Here is a 20,362-nt window from a genome sequence, read left to right as displayed (position 1 = left end):
TGGGGACAGGGGTGGCAGGCAGGGCTGGCAGGGTGCCCGTAGCCTGTGGGTGGCATTGGGGGGGCCGGGGCAGACGCACAGACATCATCTGGGAAGCACGAAGCCGTTCCCATGCCCATGTAAGGCCCTTCTTGCACCCGGCCCCTCCACTCGGGGATTTTTCCTTGCTTAGCAAACCTTCCCCCCTCCCTCTGAGGAAACTGACGGCTGGACACTGACGTGCATCTGAGCCCCGCAGTCCACCTCTGCCATCCCTCCTTGCACTAAAGCTCCCTACTCAGAGCTGCAGCTTCCTTTAAAAGTGGGGGAACTGAATCACAGAGCCCAGCCTGGCCATGTGAGATCCCTTGGGTCCCATCCTCATCCCTTTGTGTGCTAAAACATCTATGCAAGAACATCTCATGTGTGTGTGCACATTGCACAGCGGTGCACTGGGGCTGATCTTTCTCCACTGGCTGTGCTCCAAACCCAGGTTGTTTTCCAAGTACCCCCTGCAGGAGCTTGGAGGGGGGTTTGTCCATCATTAAACTGGGTGCTGGAGCAGGGCCAGGGCCGGGCAGCGAGGCGCGTCCTGGCCACAGCTGTAGCTCCCAGTGCCCGCGGCACCTATTGTCCCCTCTCACAGGGACCAGGTCCTTGGCTTTGGGAGGGGGATGTGGTGGGCTGGATGTGGGGTGATGGGCACACTGTGATGTATGGGATATGCCCGGGTTCTGTGTCATGGGCAGATAAGGAAGGACATGGGGAAGGGACAGCAGTGTCCTAATCATGTTGTGGGACAGGCTGTCCATTCCCCAGCCTCTGCGCCTTGCTGCTTCTGTGCTGCGCGGCGTAAGGGAGGATGTGTCCATCGCACTCATCCCTGTCCCTAGTGCCCCGTTCAAAGCTATCCTGCCTTTGGGACAGGTAATTCGCAACACCTCTGGGTCTGCACAACAGAGCAGGGAGGAAGAATAAGGCAGCAATGTGTTCTTGGCCCTGGCACAGGCCCAGTCAGGGTGTGGGATGGGGAGCTGAGTGGGGCAGCACTGCCCCCATCTCGTGGTGCTGCAGTGGGTCCTGGAGGGGATCGGGTGTTTTTTTTTTTTTCGTTGCTGTTTCCTTTTTCCCCTTCTTGACGTCACCACCAAAATATTCAGCCTCTGTCTCAGCTCCGGGGGGGTTGGATCTGCTGCTGGAGGAGCTGGGGCCCTTCTTGTACCCTCTGGGAGGGGAAAGGGAGTGGGGATGTTGAGCCTGCCCACAATCATTGCACAAGTGATCAGCGGTACATGGGGCATGGGGAGCCTCTCTCCTGGCTCTTTGTTGCCTTGTTCCCTTCTGCTAGCACCGGGGGTAGAGATGCTCTCCCGGGCTGAGTGCTCACTTTGGGATGTGGAGGAGCTGTTTTGGGTGGGGGTTACTGGCCAGATCTGGGAGCACTGGGGGTCTTTGAGGGTTGACACAGGGCTGAGTGCTGAACCTACTTCCACCACCCTGAGATGGCTCTGGGATGCATTTGGTGTTTGGCTGAGGATGGAGTTCAGGGACAATTTATAGACTTCAGTGGCTGCGTCCTGTGACGTCACCTCCTCAAGGGACAGCTCCGTTCCTCCTCAGGGACAGCTCCTGCAGGCTGGGGACAGGGACATGCTGTCAATGCCTTCCACTCACCCACTTATCCTGCTGGGATGCTGATGCTTTCCCATCTGGCTCTGGCTCTAATCTGAGCCATCCTGGGGCCATGTTCTGGGTGCTGGGATTGTGCCGGAGCTGAGATTTCTGCCATAGCTGAGCTGGACTCTATGGCTTGCTCCTAGCTCAGGACATTCATTGCTCCTGTCTCCACTTTTCCCTGCAGAACCCTCAGCACCCCAACTCCATCTGCCCATGCCCAGATGCTGCTGTGGATGTGGCAGGAGATGCTCAGGAGAGAACTGCCCCCGTTAAAACCTTTTGCTGCTCCCTCCAAATGCTTCCAGGGGAAAATAAGGCACAGGGGGGTCTGAGCACAGATTGGGTCAGGCAGAATGTACTCGCTGTGGAGATTCATCCTACAGAGGCAGGTGGAAATCCCTATGGTTGCTCAGCTGCTCTCTGCCTCAGTTTCTCCATATGCGAGTGGCACTCTCCCTGGTTGCAATAGCGTGGGATGTGGGCACTTCCTGGCCATGCTGGCACAGGAGGTGCAATCCATGGGATGCTCTGGCTGATGTAAAGTTCTGGAGATCACTCCCAGCCCGGAGAGAGGGATGCAGGGAGAGCCCCTTGCTGCCACTCTGTGCCTTGGCTGCAGTCAGGGCCAGCGCTGGTGTTCTGGCTGAGCCTATAGCACCAGAACGGAAATGCAAATAGGAACAGGGAGGTGTTGGGTGAGAAAATGTCAACAGTGCTGGGCCCGGTGGCTGGCTCACAGCCCCCCCTGGCCTGTTTGCCTTTTTGTGGGCCACTGCAGGGAAGGCTGTGCCATGATCCTCGGTGCCTGCATGCCTACTCGCATGGTTGAGCTGGGGCTTGGGGTGGGAGAGGAGGAGTGGGGGCAGTGGGGCGTGATGTGGGGCAGCGGGGCACCCCCATGGTGCACGGCTTCTCCATCACTTTGCTTTCCATGGAGGAGGAGTGGTAAACTTTCACCCTGCTTTGGCACCGAGGAGGGTACCCAAGAGCCACTTTTTGGGCGCTCTCCTTGGACTTAGTGAACCGCCTCCTGACAGGGGGGGCCAAGCAGAGAGGCCCCGAGCCGGGCCCCACGCCCGTGCCCCTGCCACCCCCCCGCCAAGGGCACAGGGACGCCGCGGCGTCACGCGGGGCGATAAGGGCCCGACCCCGCCGCCCGGGGCCTCCCGGCTGCGCTGCCCGGGGGGTGCGCGCCGCATTTCGGGGCTCGGGACGCAGGGGGGGCCCGGCTCCCGGTTGCCTTTAAGGGCGTTTTCGGGGGAGGCGAGGGAAGCGGGGCTGGGCGTGTGCGCGTCCGACTGGGAGCGCGCCGAAGAGAGGGAAGAGAAGAAAGAGAGGGAGAAGAGAGAGGAGGGAGGGGAGCGGTGGAAAAAAGCCCCGGGACCCCCCTCCCTCCCCCAAGGCCGGGGCCGCTCCATCGCACCTCCCGGCAGCCGGCGGCCTTGGGGGTGTGGAGGGGCGAGGGGGGCTGCCGGGACTCCTCCATCGCCGGGGTCCCGCCTGCGGGGAGCGAAACCCTTCGGCTCTCTCCCCCCCCTCCCCTCTCCTTTCCCTCCCCTCCCTCCTCCCTCCCTCCTTCCTTCCTTCCTTCTCCGGGCTTGTCCCGGGGCGGGAGGGGGGCTCAGCCTGCAGTCCGCCTTCACGCCTGCCGACGCCGGGCTCCCTCCTGCCCCCGACCCCCCCGCCCCGGCAGCCTCCCGGCCGCCCCCCGCGCCTCTCGGCCAGGTGAGGCAGCGCTGCCGGCCCCTTCGGATGTAAGCACGAGAGACCCCGGATGGATTTCGGAAGCGTCATGAGCCAGGTACGGCCACGGCGCGGGGATCCCCTGCACCCCCCTGTCCTGCTGGGGGAGAGAGGAGGGGTCCCACGCGTGACATCCGTGCGCTGCGTGGCCGCCCCCCGCCCGCTCTGTTTGGGGACGCCGCGGTGGGTCGGTTCCTTGCTGGAGGGGGTCCCGCGGGGCGTGGCGGCCTCGGAGTGGGATTTGGGGAGGGGGTCAGGGATGGTTCACAGTGCCGGGAAATTCTGCGGGGGGGTCTTTCCCGAGCAGCCCTACTCCGCCCCGCGGACGTGTCCCCGCACAGCCCCTCCTTGGTGGCAGCGCAGGGGTTAACTCCTCCTCCGCTCCTCCTGCGGGACCGTCAATGGTTAAACCACGAGTTAATGAGTGGTGAGGGGCCGGGGGGGGGGCACGGCGGCCACGACTCCTTCGCCCCAATGCTGCCGGGCCCGCAGAGGGTTAAATTCGTCAGGGCAGGTCCCGGCGCAGATGTTTTTGGGCTGTGTTCCTGGGAGAGGAAACGGCCCGAGCGAGGCATCAGCCGTTTTGTTTTTAAGGGGAAAACAACAAAATGAGAACTGCTCCGCCTGCGACAGCCGAGCTGGGGGCAGCGATGTCGGTCCCACTGCGGGCCGGGTGCCAGTGGGTTGGGGCAGCAGGGACGGAGTTGGCATGGGCGGGGGGTGGTGGCTGCGTCCCCCCCCTCTTGGTCCTTGCAGAGCATGCTGAGTACCAGCAGCCCCCGTGCATCCCATCCACTCTGGCTGCAGCAGGGTCACCCCCAGGGGAAGTGAGCCCCGAAGGTCCCGGCTCTGGAGCCTCATGACAAGGACTCTGAGGACTCAGTGTTCGTTGCTGGCCCCCACTTCAGGAAAGGCAGGGCTGGCCGTGATGCTCCATGGGGCTGCTGGCCTGGTGCCCCACTCCTCAGCGCTGCAGTCACCTCTGTTACACATTTTTGGGGTCCAGAGCCTCACTTGGGGCTGCCCCACAACAAGCTGAGTGCTGGCAGCTCTTTTTGTGCCCTGGCTTGGTTTGGGGACTGCTGGAGCAGAGCTGAGGGGTTTACATGGTGTTGTCCTCCTGCTTTTGCTGTGCCAACCTGGTGCCCCATGTCCTGTGGCACCCTGTGCTGATGGCAGCTGTTCCCTGTGCCCATCTGCACTGCTTGGCTCTGTGTCACTTGCTGGGGGCTGTGGGTGCCAAAGGAGGGGCTAGTTTCGAGGACTGGCAGTATGGGGCAGCCCTCAGCCTGCAGTGGGACTGAGATCTCTGCCAACATGGTGCAGGGTAATGCAGGGCTCTCACGCAGCCTGCTTGGGGACCCAGATGCTGACCGGGCCCATGCGAGGATCCATGCAGGGACTGATCCTGTAGTGGGATCCTTGATCTAGTCAGTCCTGTGTGAGTATTAGGGACCTGACCAATCCCATAGGAAAGTCTGTATATTGACCAATCCCATGTGGGAATCTCTGTATTGACTATGGGAATCCATCTGTTGACCAGTCCCACATGAGAACCCATGCATAGCCCAATCCCAACAAAGCTCCCTGCCCCCAAACAGCCTTCCTCCCAGCCAATCCCCATGGCCATTCTGGGGGAGATGGGGAATGTGGGATCCCCCTTGCCCTGTTGGATAGAGCTGTCATAGGGCTGGGGACAGCAGGGACCCTGTTACAAAGGCCCCAGCACCATTCCTCCTCTTCTTAAGAGCTTCCTTCAGCAGCCAGGAGCACGCTGGGAGCAGGTCCCCATATCAGGGTGATGGGTGTCTCTACACCCAGGGATGGCAGTGCCCACAGGTGTTGCAGTGCCTGTGGGTGACAGCTGGGCAGGGACAGCAGCCATGGGACAGGCTTTGGGGATGCAGCCGAGCAGGCGCTGGACTCAGGGCCGGAGCGGCGCTGGGAACGTTGCCTTTTTAGGTGCTGGAGCACAGCACGTCTCTGCTCGTGGCCAGCCCCGTGCCGAGCCCAGCACCCACGGTAGGAGGCAGAACAGGACCTGCCCCACTCTGGGACATGTGGAGTTCCTCTGCTCCACTCTGATCCAAAAAAACCACTTTTCATCCAAAACAGATTCAGGGATGCTGGTTTTCTCCCCCTTCCCCAATTCCAACCTCTGCAACCTCTGGGCCAATGGCTCAAACCCCTGGGAGCCAGGAGCAGCCCTTATTTGGGTTGAAATCAAGGCTATTTTGGTGCTGCAGATTCAATTGAAACCAGCCGGAGCCCGAGGCCCCGCAGTTACCCCATGCATCGCCTTCCTGACTCAGTTCCCCTGCACTGGGGCTGCCGGCCCAACAAGTGACATGCCACCGGGAGCCCTGGGGCTGTCACCCTCCTTGACCCCACTGCTGGAACACCAGGGTGGAATCCATCCCGGTTGGGTCTATCACCACGGGGCGGCTGCACAGGATCCCTCCGCCTTCCCTTACATGGTGCCCTTGAGTTCGCTGCGGTGCCAGGGGCTGGGGACTTTTTCCGTGAGGGTGTTTATGGGGCCGGCGCTCAGAGGTGTTTGTTGGAAACAGCAGCAAGGAGGTGCTGGAAAGGCAATGGTGCTGAAGCGCGAGGAAGGGAGCACGTCCCCAGTGTGAGCTTAACCAGCCACCCTCATGTCATCGGAGTGGCTGGCTTGTGCAACATGGTGACTCTGTGTGCAGTGTTGGAAATCATTGCTGTCCCCAGGGGAAAGATGCTGCTGGGGTCCCCGTGCAGAGCAGAACTCTAGTTACGGGGTGACTGCAATGGGATGTTTGGAGGTTCACCCCACAGCAAGCCTGCAGGAGCTCCTGGTGATAGGAGGAGAACATCCCCTGCCTCATAAACCACTGGTACCTCTTGCACAACACAGCCACGAGGATGGGGTGCTGCTCAGCCCATGGCCTCTACTCTGCTGTGGGAGTGCCTGACATGGGCGCAGCCAGGCTACAGGGTCAGGCACATGGTGAGGCTGGCGGAAGCTGGAAGGGGATGCTTAGGGGGAAGCCTGGGAGCAGCAAGACCTCTGTGCTCCGGCGTCCGCCCGGCTCCTGACTCACCCCATCTGCCGCCAAAGCTCTCCTGGGGCTGCTGACATGTCCAACCCTCAGCAAAGGGGGGGAACCCACAAAGCTGCCATGCTGGTGTGCTGCCCCCAGTCCTGGGACCCTGTGCAGATAGCTCAATGCTTTGCCCAACGCAGGGTGGGGCTGGCAGGGGGAGCGCAGCTGGAAGTGTGCCATCCTCCTGCCTGGGACTTGTTGCATAAACAGGAGATTAGCGGGAGCTATGAGGGACGCGTGGTGCAGAGCTGGGCTTGGCCACAGGAGCACGTGGTGGGACCAAGGAGTGGCATGGAGAGGGTGACTGTGTGCATCAGTCACTTTCGGTGCCACCACTGAGCCACCCAGCCTTGTGCTTGGGGAGGTGATGCACAGCTGGGACGTGAGGTGACGCGTGGCACTGAGTGCAAGGAGACAGCTGGGGTGACGCAGAATCTCCACTCAGCTGCCTCCGGTGCCACCCCAGCACCGTCCTGTGGGACAGTGATCAAGTCACTGAGTCACTGAGTCACTGTCCTCTTTGGCATCTTCTTGCCCACTGCCAAGCTGTTGATGGGCTCTGCATCTCTGGGTACAGGGACTGTCCCCACTGCAGTCTCAGTGTGGGGCTTTGCTCATCCGTGCAGTGCATGCCAGGTTTCGATGATCCTGGCACTGCAAGGGTCAGCACCGGCCCGGATATCGGACAGCTTGGGGATGTTTATCAGAGCTCCTGGGGAAGGGAAAAACAAAAACCACCACCCAAAGGAAGGGATATGCGTCAGCGATGGGCCCGGGCGACCCACCGGCAGCCGGACGGGATGAGGGCCAGCACTCACCCAGACCTGTAAGCAGCAGCGCTGCACCCTCAGTGCCTGCAGCCTGGCTGGGGGGAACCCCCGCAATCTCCCAGCCCACCCCATGCTGAGCCAGACTGCTCCCTCCAAGGAGGTTTGTGAGGCGCTGGGGAGAGCCCTGCGGGGATGCTGCAGCTGCAGCAGGACCTGGAGGAGGAGGAGGGAGAGGAAGGCTCTGGGAGGGAGGTGTGTGCCGATGGCCATGCAGGACACGGGGACAGGGCTGTGGCATCCTGAGGGTGTGAAGTTGTGCAGGTGCAGCAGTTGGAGATGGTTGGATGTAGAGAGCTCAGTGGTGCTCTGCGCGCAACCCCATACGAGACGTTAGAGAGTCCACACGGGCTGTGTTGGAAGCTTGGGCTGTGTGCATTTTGCTGCCCAGCCTTCACCTGGGAGGAGATGGCTGGGCCCTTGTGAGGACCTTTGGGGGGGGCCTGCGACTTGGGGGGCGTGGGGGGCTGAGGGTGGGCAGCCGCCCCGCTGTGCCTCGTTCCTCACATTCCTGGGCAGGGCTGCCGGGTGGAGGGGTCGTGGCGGCGCGAGCTGTGCGGCAGGAATGCAAACACCGGAACGGGGAAAAGAAAGGCGGCTGTGTCTGCTGCGGTTGGGCAGAACTGTCCAGGGGTTGCGTGGGACCCCCCACCTTTCTATGGGGGACACAGGGGATGGCGGTGGCCCTGTCACCTGCGTGGTCTGCAGCTTCTCTCTCCATCTTCCTGGGGTGCTCCTGTGTGCCTGCATCAGGAGCTCAGTGTCACAAGGAAGGGCTAACCCCATATTAGACATCACAGAATTAGGACAGGGAGGTTCCACCCCAGCCACCTCACTTTTGTCCATTCTGCAGCTGAAAACCTCCAGGTGCAGAAGGCAGAGGCTGGGTGGGGAATGTCCTACCTACCCTCAGTGTCCCACAGTTGGGGGTCTGCCCCATCCCCGGCCTCAGGAACTGGGGGGCTGGGCTGCGGGGGGACCCTATGCGAGCATCCCTAGGGGGATGTGGGGTGCAGCACGGCCCTGTGCCGGCCCCGTCCATGGCCACTTTGCTGCCGGAGAACATTCCAGGGAGGCTGGCGTGGGGCCAGCACCGCGGGGCAGGGAAAGGGGCCTTTTATGGAAGCGTTTCTGCATTAGAATAAAATCATAATAATAATGCGCAGGGGAAGGGAGCGGGAGGAGAAGGAGGAGGAGGAACCCCTGAACAAAACACAGAGGCGGAATGGGAACGCTCTGGCAGCTGGAGGCTCTCCACCGCGGGGATGGGGCAGGATACAGCTCTTGCCAGTGGGGTGTTTGGGGGCAAAATCCCCATTTTGTGCTCCACTGCCAGGGAGATGCTGAGCAGGGTGTGAGAGGTATATTGCTGAGCATGTCATTACCTGGCATGGGGTGACTTGTAAGAGGTCCCAATCTGAGAATATTTTTGGGATGGAGGGGATGAGGTGCTCCAAGTTGCATTCTCCCACTACCACTGCTATCCTTAGGCCCCCACCAGCCTGCAGTGCTGTTCCTGTGTCCCTGTGGGCACCACCAACCCAACACTGCCTTTCCCTTTGCAGCATACTGCTGCTGGGGTGCACGCAAAACCCAAGGTTAATTGGCAGTAATTGCCTCTGGTAATTAAGGTAACAATAGCCGAGCTGTTCAGCTGGCGTCTGCAGAAATACTCAGAGAAGGCTGGCTGGGTTTTGTGCCAGGTGCTCCTGGCATCAACCTTACAGTGCCCACCTGGGTCTGAGAATGATCATCTGGAGTTGTCCACCTGGGTCTGAGATTACCCACCCAGGGTTGGGGCACGCTCATCTCTGTGCTCTGAGCAGGGGATTGTTGCACCTTTCCTGTACCTGGTGCTGCAGGGACTAATAGGTGCCTCTCTCTGCTCCCTTGCAGGCTGCTACTCCCTGCTCCCCTGCTGTCAACTATGAGCTGGTAAGTGATGACTCTGTGGCAAGCTGTCTCTCCTTGGGCTGTTAGAAGGACAGCAGTGGGACGTGACCATTCCAGGCTCTGGTGTCCCTCCTCCTGGCTTGGAGCGAGGTGGTTTTTTGCACGCCCGGAGATAGCTGTAGCAGATGTGTCTTTGGCTATAGGCTCCCAAAGTCAAGTGCGAGCATCCCCAGCTATTGTCACCCCCTGCTTTTTGTCCCTGCAGGGGATTTTTAGTGAGCAGCCAGATGTGCGTGGGTCTGGAGAGCTGCTGGGGTGACAGGAGCCCTTCCCACAGGACATGGGAAGCACGGGGTGTGGTGGCAGGATAGGGTTGTAGCAGTGGCACGGTGCTGGGTGCTGCATTGTGTGACCCCAGCTGGGCACAGTGGGTGCTTGTCTCAGCTCCTGCCAGCTCATGAGGGCAGCACATGAGCCCCACCATGGTTATCTGCCCTGGGCTTAATCTCTGCCTGCACTGCCGCAGGCACTTATCGCTGGCAAAAATGTGTTGGCTTTGAGCTGGGACCGTTACTGTGGCTTTGGGAGGAAATTGAAAGGGTTTTGCCCTCTTGCCTGTGGAGCAACTGTAGCAGGAGGACACAGCCTGGTCCTGGCTTCCCCTTTGTCTCCTGGTCCCAGGGCTGAGATCCCCCCGTGTGCCACCTGACTGGCTATCCTTAGGCAATGACTCTGTCCCCTGCCCCTATGCTTGGGGTCAGGAGACCCTCCCCCAGACCACAGTCCCTTCTCAGAGCTCTCCAGAGGCTGCCAGTGACATCTCACTGAAATCATTCTTCCCTGAGCACCCCCTGCTTGGGACCCTGGCCATCCCGCTGCGACACTGTGTTTATGTCGGGGAGCAGTGTCTGGAGGTAGGGCTCCGCTGTTGTTTACCCACTGCACCACAGCCCTGGTTTTGGAGCACAGCTGGAGCTGGGGGCTGCTTTTCTTGAAAATGACCTCCTGCTGCAGATGGGATGGGGATGGGATGGGAGTAGGGTGGTGCCATGGGGGATGCAGGGGTGAAACAGGAGGGCAGTGGCCCCCAGTGGGGCTGTGCATTGCCCTGGTGCTGTACTTGGGTTTCGAGGGATTCCTGGCTTTTAGGAAGAACAGACACGTGGAGGAAAGGAAGGAAGCGGCATCATGGAGCATTTCCTAAGAAGGGCCAGAAATAGACAGGGGGAACTTATGACCGCAGCCACCCCTCTGCACGTGTGCATGTGCCTCTCAACCTCTCTCTCCTTCTCTTTTTCTCCTTTTTCTCACTCTCACGCCTGCCACAGCCGTCCCCAGGGCAGAGCATCACCAAGCAGGTGGACACCCCGGTAAGTGCCATGTGCTGGCAGAGGCTGCTTTTCACCTTGAGACCTTACTGGGGTTTACTTGTGCCTATCCCACAGCCAAAAGCCTGCTCCTTATCCCATGACCTCCCTTTGCTGCTGGACCCCCATTCCAGGGCCATGCTGATGCCTAAGGTGATGGGCAGAGGCAGTAGCAGAGCCCAGCAGAGGCCTTGGAGTGGAGGCTTTTGCTGCAAAGCCGGCTTTCCTGTCCATAGAGCTAGGGATCCGCTTTTTAATCTGTGGACATGAAATTGCTAAGACAGTGTAGACAAATGCCCTGCCAAAGTCAACGCAGACGGCTTCCCCCTGCTCACCCGCCTCCGCATGCACCAGGGCTGGAAATGTCCAGTGAGGAGTCAGGAACCCCCTTTGTTGCTTTGTTTCTCTTGGGGAATTTGTCAGTGTTTCTGCATCCTTCCCTGTGGCTGAGGTCACCATGCCAGCGGCTGGAGGCAGGAAGGACCTATGGCTTTTGGATGATGCCAAGAGCATGGGGACGTGCTGAGGTGATACAAGGTGGGAGGCAGGTTTGGATGGGGATCTGAGGCCCTCCCCCCTCCACAGGGGGTCTCTGCAGCATCTCTTCCAGCCTTTGGGGTTGGTGGCACCTCCTGCAGCCCCGTGGTGCTCTACTGGTTATTGAGGTTTGGATTTCCTAGGAATCGGAATGCACCACCCGTGCTAGATGAGTCTTTAAAGGACTCCTCCTTATTAGTAGGAGATCCTAAAACTAATGAGGTGTGAGTGTATTTTCCCTTAGTGGTTTTTTTTGGAAACCTTGCTTTGTTTTTTGGCTGAGGTCACAAAGTCACCCAACAAACTGACTGCAGATGAAATTCTTGAGGCTGGAGAACATGCATAAATAGAAGTTTCCTGCTTGGAGAGCTCAAACATTTCCTCCCAGCTTTTGGCTTGGCCAAATCAAACGGCAGTGCCTGGCCTCATGAGCCTCCTGTGGGCTGCAGACCTGCCCTGTCCTGTGGCCAGGTGTTACGGGGCTGCCATCGTGCTGTCCCCAAGTTTGTGTGCACCGGGGGCTGCTTGTGTCAGTGTGGGGACATGGTGCCACTGGGATGCTCATTGGATGTGATTTGGTGACAGTGTGTCAGGGATGGATGCTCCAAGCATCACTGCACTTGGTGACCTGTGGCTGCTGTGGCTCCAGAGCCATGGCAGTAACTTGTTTTTCCTCTCTTGTTCTTTAGGACGCCATGAGGTCCCCCAGAGGCGGGCAGGCACACCGCAAAACAGCCAGGTAGAGCCCAACATCTGCACCATGGGGTTGGGGACCTGCAGGCAGTGGTACTGGGAGCAGAGGAAAGCCTTAGGGTGGCCCTATGCCTGCATTCCCAAGCATCTCAGCCCGTGTTGCTTTACCCAGATGACTGTGGTGGTGGGCAGGGTCATCATGTCCCCTCCTTGGTGCCTTATCCTGATGGAAGTCTCCTTCCTTGCTCAGGAGCATGAGTGTGACAGCAGCCATGGAGAGCAGCTGTGAGCTGGACCTGGTGTACATCACGGAGCGCATCATTGCTGTCTCCTACCCCAGCACAGCTGAGGAGCAGAGCTTTCGCAGCAACCTCCGCGAGGTGGCCCACATGCTGAAGTCCAAGCATGGGGACAACTACGTGGTGAGAGGACCTGACAGCCTGAGTATGGGGCTGGGATGCTGTTAGGGAATGGGTGCCACATCCTCACCTCCACTCAGTCTTCACCCTGATGTGCTGAGCTGGAGAGTGAGAATCTTTGCACTGACACAGATGGTGTTTTTCTGTTGTTGGAGGTTTCCAGCCCCTTTTGGACCCATGGGAATTTTTGGCCATGGTAGTGCCCTGTGGCAGGGCATTACTGGGGTTAATGTGTTTGGGGAAGTGGGTTTTTGGGGAGGTTTGAGGATGAAGAAGAGGTTGGGGTGGCATTAGAAAATAAGACATCTCCTCACACTTTCTTTTCTCTTTCCTAAAGCTTTTCAATCTGTCAGAGCGCAGACATGACATCAGCAAACTTCACCCCAAGGTGGGTCACAGCAGGGAGCAGGGGGTTTTGAGGCTGGGGCAGGGCAGCGGGAACAGCTTCCCAGTGCAACCCTCCTGCCTCACCAAGCAGCTGGAGGGGCAGGGAAGGGAAAGCCCAGAAAAGAGCATTAGGACTTCCCCCACCAGCCCAAGTTGGCATCCCTTGGAGTGCTGCCTTGTTTCCCCTGGAGAACCATCTTCGTCCCTGGGAATGTGAGGTCTCCTGAGCAGCTGAGATGGGTGTTGGGGAGCTAGGATATGGGGACCTAACATTCCCAAGCTCAGGACAGGGTCTTGGCAGCAGGAGAGCTGGTGGAGAGCCTGGAAGAGCTTAACTGTGCACTGCAGAGGCAGAAGTAATGTGGTTTTCACTCTTGATTGTTCCCCTACCCCCTATTCCTTGCCCAGGTGCTGGATTTTGGATGGCCTGACCTGCACACGCCGGCACTGGAGAAGATCTGCAGCATTTGCAAAGCTATGGACACGTGGCTGAACGCGGCGGCTCACAATGTGGTGGTGCTGCACAACAAGGTGGGCTGGACCCCAAAGGGGGGCTGCAGGGATTGAGCTGAGCAAGCTGAGAGGTGTAGGGAACCTGATGTTTGGTGGCTCATTGTGCAAATTGGGGTGTGTGTTGTAAGATTTGGGAGTGTGGGGTGCTGATGGGCACTGTCACCCCTATGATATCCTTTCTGTTACCTGCAGGGGAACCGAGGCCGCCTGGGGGTAGTGGTGGCTGCCTACATGCACTACAGCAATATCTCAGCCAGGTGAGAGCAATGGCACAGTCTCAGAGCTTCCTTACCTCCTGCTCAGCACTGCACTGATTTCCTTCTCTTATGTAACCCTTTGTCCCCGCAGTGCTGACCAGGCTCTGGACAGGTTTGCCATGAAGCGCTTCTATGAGGACAAGGTGGTGCCGGTGGGACAGCCCTCCCAGAAGAGGTGTGTTCTGGCACGTGGCCTTGGGTTTGTCCCACGGTTGGGGCTGTGGGACCTGTCCCTGAGTTGCCTGTCCACCCTTCCAGGTACATCCACTACTTCAGTGGGCTACTCTCTGGCAGCATCAAGATGAACAACAAACCCCTCTTCCTGCACCACGTCATCATGCACGGCATCCCCAACTTTGAATCGAAAGGCGGTAGGTGCCCCTGAGCCTTTGCTCCTTGTTCTCCAAGGGGGTTATTTTTCACAATATCCTGAGCAATCTGAATGCTTTCTATCCTTCTCCTCTCTAGAACTGTTCTCTTCTCTTTAGTAGGGTGCTACCGTGCAGGAATGCGCTCTGGGGTTGCTCCCCCTTAGGGCTGGATACTGATCAGCAATAAAGGCTTTTCTGATGGCTTATTGGAGAATGGCACCAGACTGGGTTTTGGGCAGGGGAGGCAGTACCTACTGGATGCTGGTGCCTGCTGGGGCAGTTGGAGGAGATGCCATACTCGGAGCCCATTAGGCTCCATCTCACTTCCACTGCTAGCCCCACGTGTGTCCTATAGGACCCAGTTGGGCTCTGGGGGCTCCCACACTGCTCTCAGCCCTGTGCAGTCAGGAGCATCCCTTTCTGCCCATCCCAGATGTTGCCCGCTGCTGGAGGCCTCACCAGTGCGGGCTGGCTGGGGTGGGAGTGGCTGTTTGCCTTGGCTCTGTCCCTGTTTGGATTTCTACCCCGTGACTAATCCCTGCCCCTCCACCCTGCCGGCTAAAAACGTGCCTTCTCTCCCTCATTGATGTCTTCCAGGTTGTCGGCCCTTCCTGAAGATCTACCAGGCCATGCAGCCTGTCTACACATCAGGGATCTAGTAACTATCTCTGCATGTTTGACAGCGTGCTCCCCTTTCTGTCCAGCTGGGGAGGTGGCTTGCAGCTTGGAGGGGGGATGGAGATATTTCAGGGCCATATCTCCAGTGATCCCAGTGCTTCTTGATTCCCGCCAGTTGGGAAAAAAAGGGACTCCCTACTTCCTTGGAGGGAGGAACTGGCCATACTGGGCTGTACTGGCCTGGCCCAATCTGCTGGAGGGCTGTAGTGACTCTGAGCATCAGCAGAGGGAGCCTGGAGCTGTGCAGAGCCTGGGGCTGGGGACACCTCACCGTTCCCTGGGGGCAGAGGCGGTTCTCCTGCTGCTGGCCAGGGACATGCTCCTCCTGCCAGGGCTGCTCCCTTCTGGGTAAAACCCATCTCTGTGCTGCAGCATGATGTGAGGCACTTCTCTAGTAATGGTTCTCCCTCCCTATAGGAATCCTGTAGGGCTGATGCCCTGCCAGCACCCTGCTGGGGGGCACTTGGGTACAGAGCATATTGCGAGGTGGCTGTGAAGAGCATCTTCCTCAGAGCCTGCAGAATAGTCTCCCTCTCTTCCTCCCCCAGAATAGTTTTCCACTTTTTAACCTCTGCGCTACTTATCCCAATACCATTTTGCTGATGCTGCCACATGGAGCTGGGTTGTGTCCCTGTTCCCAGCCCCAGGGCCCCTGGGAGCAGTCAAAGAAGCTAATTTCTCCAGCTGCCTGGATGCTCTGCTGGGGCCGCATCCCATATGGATCCCCCAGTTCCTGGCCCCACACCCAGCCTTCAGATGGGCCCCTTTAAGGGAAACAGAGCCCATTGCCTTTGGGGTATTCCCATCCCACCCCCCTGAACCAGGAACTCCTATCCCCACCATCCATCTGTCCCCGTTAGCTGAGATTTACTGCCACCCCAGCCTCGCCTTTCAGCTTTTAATAGACTGTTTATGGGACACCAGTAATAAACTCCAGGTTTATCTTGCCTGTGAAATCCAACTCCCTTCTTCCCGCATCCCCTGTGCTTGTCCCCTACCGCTGAGCGCTGACGCCAGTGCTCACAGGAAGCTCCCTGCTGCATGGTGGGGCTGCAGGCAAGAAAACTGAGGCAAGGGGAGCCCTGTGCTTTGAGCCCGTGACTGGGGGGATTGGGTGGAAGGGGGCTGGTGGAGGCTGGGTGATGTGGGGGCTCATGTCCTCACACTGTCCTTCTCCACAGCAATGTGCAAGGGGACAGCCAGACGGGCATCTGCATCACCATCGAGCCAGGGCTGCTGCTCAAAGGCGATATCTTGGTAAGGAGCTCACCCCATCCCACAAGGGGAGCTGGGGATCAGTGGTCCTCGTGCCCTAAGGTCATGCTGGCAGCCTGGAGGCTCATTTAATCCCTGCTATCCCACAGCTCAAGTGCTACCACAAGAAGTTCCGCAGCCCGACCCGTGATGTGATTTTCCGCGTGCAGTTCCACACTTGCGCTGTGCACGACTTGGACATCGTCTTTGGCAAGGAGGACCTGGATGAAGCATTCAGAGGTAACTGCGCTGTCTGATTCAGCCTCCCCCTCTTTTCTCCCAGTTTTCCACTCCTGCAGCTCCGGTTCTGCTCTCACTGCCTGGGAACAATTAGGGTATGCAGCCCCCACAGACCAGAATGACCATCCCCCATCTGCCAGGCTGCGTGAGACTGGGCTTTCCTGCTGATCTAGGGAAAGGGTTTGGTGGTGGGCAGCCCTTTTTCCATTCCTGACCGTGGTGGAGGTGAACCAGGGCCATCCTGCTCTGTATGATGGGTGTGAGCTGGTTGAGGCTGTCAGCTGGCTGGGTGGTGAGGTACTGGAACAGATTGCCTGGACAAGTTTTGAATGCCCCATCTTGGAGGTTAGGTTGGATGGAGCACCGGGCAACCTGATCTAGTGGCTGGCAGCCAGCCTATGGCAGGGGGGCTGGAAGTGGATGATCTTTAAGGTCCCCTCCAACATAAACCATTCTGCAGGGCAGGTGCCCTGTACTTTGTGCAGGTCTGTTATGCTTGTCTGTGTGCTGTTGGAAGGACAGATGGTGATATCCCTTTGCTCTGCTCTCTTCCTGCCAGATGAACGCTTCCCTGAATATGGAAAGGTGGAGTTTGTGTTCTCCTATGGCCCTGAGAAGATCCAAGGTAAGGCTAGCTCAACCCGCAAGAAGGATCTACATCCCCAAAAGTACAGCCCTAGGGCAATCCTTCCCATAGGACCATAGAATCTTTAAGGTTGGAAAAGATCTGTAAGATCAGCCAGTCAAACTGCCCACCTACCACTAATGTTGCCTGCTAATTGTGTCACTTGGTACCATGTCTAACCTTTTGTTGAACACCTCCAGGGATGGTGCTCCACCACCTCCCTGGGTAGCCTGTTCCAATGCCCAACCACTCTTCCTGATAAGAAATTCTTCCCAATATCTAACCTGAACCTCCTCTGGCACCATTAGAGGCCATTCCATCTGAACCTATTGCTAGTTACCTTGGAAAAGAGGCTGACCATCCACCTCTCTGTCCCAAGGCAACTCGCCCACAACCCTCCTACCTTATTTCCCCTTTTTCCATCCCCTGTGCCATCTCTTGGCCCCATCCCTCATGTGCCAGCTCTGCTTTCGCTCCAGTGGACTGTCCTTTGTCCTCCCAGGCATGGAGCACCTAGAGAATGGCCCCAGCGTCTCAGTGGACTACAACACATCCGACCCCCTCATCCGCTGGGACTCCTACGAGAACTTCAACATCCAGCGTGAGGACAGTGCCGAGGGGGCCTGGACTGAGCCAACACTGCCGGGGAAACATCTGGAGAAAGGTCAGAGCCGCAGGTGGCCAGCAAGGCTACAGGATGTCACCATACCTTGGGGAACGATGGTGCTGCTTTTTGTGGGGAGTGAGGCCAGGTTCCCGCCTCCACAGCCCTATTCCCTCCCTCGCTAGGTCTGGCTGCAGCAGGCTGGCATGGTGGCTGTAGGGCTGGGGCTGCCGGTGTCTGAGGCGGCAGTGCGAGGGGGTCCTTGTTTATGGTTGTTCTTGCCTTATTTGGTCAGAGAATTGCACACCAACATTTTTGGCACACCAGGCGCAAGCAAGCGGTGGTGGCGGGGCGGGGGGGTGGAGGTTGGCATGGGGGGGGGAGGGGGAGATGACACGGGACCAGCACCGGGGTGGGATCAACTGCCGCACTGCTGCTTTGCCACTGCTGCTCCCTGACGTCTGGTGAAGGCTCCTGGAGGAGGTGGCAGCCTGGAGGTCAGGATTGGCTACAAACCGGTGGGTTCCCCTTCTCGCTCTCACTCTGTTTGGGGCCCATGCTGGGAGCAAAGAGGCTGCTGGGCTGGGGGGTGACCCCATGGTGGATAGCAGGGGGTCCACCAGGGATGGTGCCTGTTCTGGTGCTTGCCACCTGTCTGCTAATCCTCATGGATGTGGGGGGGAAACTGAGGTGCAGCGAGGTCCTTGGCTGACTGAGCAAATATCCTCATTTCGCTCTCTGGCCCGGCTGGGCTGTTTCACAACCCGCTCTGCTGGCTTTATCTATGTCCTCGCCTGGCCTAGGCTGCTCTGTGGTTATCAGTGAGAGCGGGGTGCACTGGGACCCCCCCCATTTCCATCCCACTGCATGTCATTGGTTCCTACATAGTGGCTTGCAGCTCCGCCTGCCCTCCTGTCTCCTCCTCAAAGAGGCTTTGGGGTTGTTCTGACTCTGTAATAAGTTCCCTCCATACTTACAGCAGCTGAGAAAGCTGAGGGAGGGGATGGCTGTTATTGGAGTTCAGGTCTCCCCTGTTCAAGGTGGGTGAAGGATGTTCTGCCCTTCCTGGTGGGGCCAAACTGGGTCCAGGGAATAGCCGGAGCACTGTGGGTTTTGCAGCTTATTGGAGAGTTGCTGCAGAGAGATTTTTGGGGTACTGCACACTGGCAATGTAGATGGGGAGTGATTATTGACTGGTTTGGTTTGGCTGAGATCATTGCCAGTGGAGAGGAGTGCTGGGGTTGGCACAGAGATAGGGGGTTATCTCCAGGACCTGGATGTGTGGCTGTGGTAGGTCAGAGCAGTGGGACAGAGGTTTCTGCCATGCTGGGGCAGCATGAAGTTGTGCCAAATGGCCATGTGTGTTCCTGACCCAGTGGGTTCCATTACCACTGTCCCTTGGACTTGCTTACCCCACTGAACCTGGTATCCATCCCTGCCTTCCCCTGTACAAGCCCTGTCTCCACTGCTGGAATGGGGACTGCTGAGGCTGGGCCAAGCCCAACATCTGTATGGGGCTTGCTAAATCCTCACCTGAGTAATGCTGCTGGCCCCTGGCTTGGCTGTGCTCATGTGCCTATGCTTCGCTCCCACCATGTCCGTGTCTGGGACGGCACAGTGAGGGTGTGAGCAGGCATGTTTATAGGGGGTGCCAGCAACTTGCATCAGCCCTGGCTGAAAAACATCCTGGGGTGATGCTGGTGCCCTCCTGCCTCCCCATCCCATTCAGAGAACAGTTTGGGCATCAGTCCTGTACCTTTCCATGATCACAGAGTCCCTGGATTGGGTCAGTGCCATGGATTTGTCCCCACCATGGGGTCAGTGCCACAGGTTTGTCTGTATGATGGGGTGGTATCTTGCTGGGCTCCTGCCTTGGGCCTGCTTGGACAGCTAGGGCATATGGAGCAACAGGCGAGCCGAGCTGTGTGAAGGCAGGAAGCCAGATGGGGCAGGCTGGGGCTGTTAAAGCCATCGGTGGAGCATTGAGGCTCTCCCCCCTGCGCCTGGCTCTGTCCCCTGGCTGGGCTCAGCAGGGAGGGAGCCGCTGGCTCTGCTCTCGCTTTCGCCAGCTGACTAAAGCTGAAGGAATCTGCTTCCCCCTCCCCATCCCGCCCATCTCCGCTGCTCTGCACTCCGACCGCAGCGAGGTAAGGGCTCAGCGAGTGGGTGTTGGAGGGCATGGAGGGCTGGGGCTGAATCCAGGGGCAGTTTCTCCACTTTTCTTCTGGTCATTCCCCATGGGGGTAATGGCGAAGCATCTGTGGGTTGGCTGGATGGTCAAGCTGGAGTGTGGAGGTCACAGCAGGATGCAGGAGGGGTGCTCAGCAGGCAATAGGAGCTCAGTCTCTTCTCTTGCCTCTTTTAAACAGTCCTTAAACTGATGGAGTGTGTCTGGGGGGTTCTTGGTGTGCCCAGAGCTGTGGAACCAGGGGTGAAAAATCAAAAGGTGAAAAGCAAGCAAAAAAGGTGTCCAAGGATGCATGGTGCACACTGGTTTTTGGGGAAACCAGGCTCTGAGTTGAGGGCTTGGGTGGAAATGCTGCTCCCATTGTCATTCGTGGAGGTATGAGAGATGTGCGTTTTGGGGAGAGTGGAGAGGAGGTCACGTTTGGCCGATGGGGCCATTGGAAGGGTTTCTGTGCCTTTTGAGCTGGGCACTTGTTTAAGAAGGAGAAACTTGCATCGCCAGCCAGAGCTTTGGGTCTGCCTCCTTAAAGCATGACGTGATGCCCAAAAGGCCATCCCTCTCCTCCCACATGGAATGTGTCACGGCTTTCTGGGGACAGGTGTGACGTGACGCCAGAGCTAGGCAGGGCTGGGGGGGGCTCTCGAGCTGGAGAGTCCCTGGGCTGGGGGCCTCCTTCAGTGGGCGATGTGGTGGTGTGAAGGGAGCAGGCTGTCTGTCCAGCTCTTTTTGGGGAATCTGTCCATATGTCTGCAATGCCGAAGAAATGGTTAATGCGGCGCTGCGCTGGCTGCCTCTGGAGGAAGTAGTTAATATTCATAACCAGGAGCTGTCTGTCCGGCTGTCCTCCCTGCCCTCCCTCCATGGCGGCTCGCCCCTCGCTGGGTTAAACAGGGCTGGGGCTCCAGCAGCCCCCAAACGCCTCCCCACTGCCTCTCCTCTGTGTGGTCTGGGCAGAGGGGAGGGAACCGGCACCTCCTCGCCTCCAGCCTCTTCTGTCCTTCCCTCCTCCATCCCGCCCTCTCTCCCT

At 58.6% G+C, this 20,362-nt stretch overlaps 1 protein-coding gene across 13 annotated transcripts in view; it reads left to right on the top strand.

Annotated features, from left to right (window-relative positions):
• TNS1 (tensin 1) overlaps nucleotides 1-20,362 on the top strand; it is a 48,878-nt gene that overhangs the window by 4,261 nt on the left and 24,255 nt on the right. For 9 of the 13 annotated variants that reach the window (XM_048952448.1, XM_048952436.1, XM_048952438.1 and 6 more), the window contains 14 exons: nucleotides 9,206-9,244; nucleotides 10,531-10,572; nucleotides 11,796-11,845; nucleotides 12,050-12,221; nucleotides 12,556-12,606; nucleotides 13,014-13,136; nucleotides 13,311-13,375; nucleotides 13,467-13,550; nucleotides 13,634-13,746; nucleotides 14,344-14,404; nucleotides 15,606-15,681; nucleotides 15,789-15,918; nucleotides 16,478-16,543; nucleotides 17,046-17,207. In XM_048952448.1, the coding sequence (XP_048808405.1) occupies nucleotides 9,206-9,244; nucleotides 10,531-10,572; nucleotides 11,796-11,845; nucleotides 12,050-12,221; nucleotides 12,556-12,606; nucleotides 13,014-13,136; nucleotides 13,311-13,375; nucleotides 13,467-13,550; nucleotides 13,634-13,746; nucleotides 14,344-14,404; nucleotides 15,606-15,681; nucleotides 15,789-15,918; nucleotides 16,478-16,543; nucleotides 17,046-17,207 (1,234 nt within the window). Of the gene's footprint in view, nucleotides 1-2,796; nucleotides 3,458-9,205; nucleotides 9,245-10,530; nucleotides 10,573-11,795; nucleotides 11,846-12,049; nucleotides 12,222-12,555; nucleotides 12,607-13,013; nucleotides 13,137-13,310; nucleotides 13,376-13,466; nucleotides 13,551-13,633; nucleotides 13,747-14,343; nucleotides 14,405-15,605; nucleotides 15,682-15,788; nucleotides 15,919-16,477; nucleotides 16,544-17,045; nucleotides 17,208-20,362 lie in introns of those variants that run through there. The other 4 variants (XM_048952445.1, XM_048952444.1, XM_048952442.1 and 1 more) reach the window with 3 other exon arrangements.

Source organism: Lagopus muta, chromosome 8, assembly GCF_023343835.1.
Source record: "Lagopus muta isolate bLagMut1 chromosome 8, bLagMut1 primary, whole genome shotgun sequence".
Lineage (NCBI taxonomy): Eukaryota > Metazoa > Chordata > Aves > Galliformes > Phasianidae > Lagopus > Lagopus muta.
Note: the sequence above shows the minus strand (reverse complement) of the source record. Positions and strands in the feature narration are given on the sequence as shown.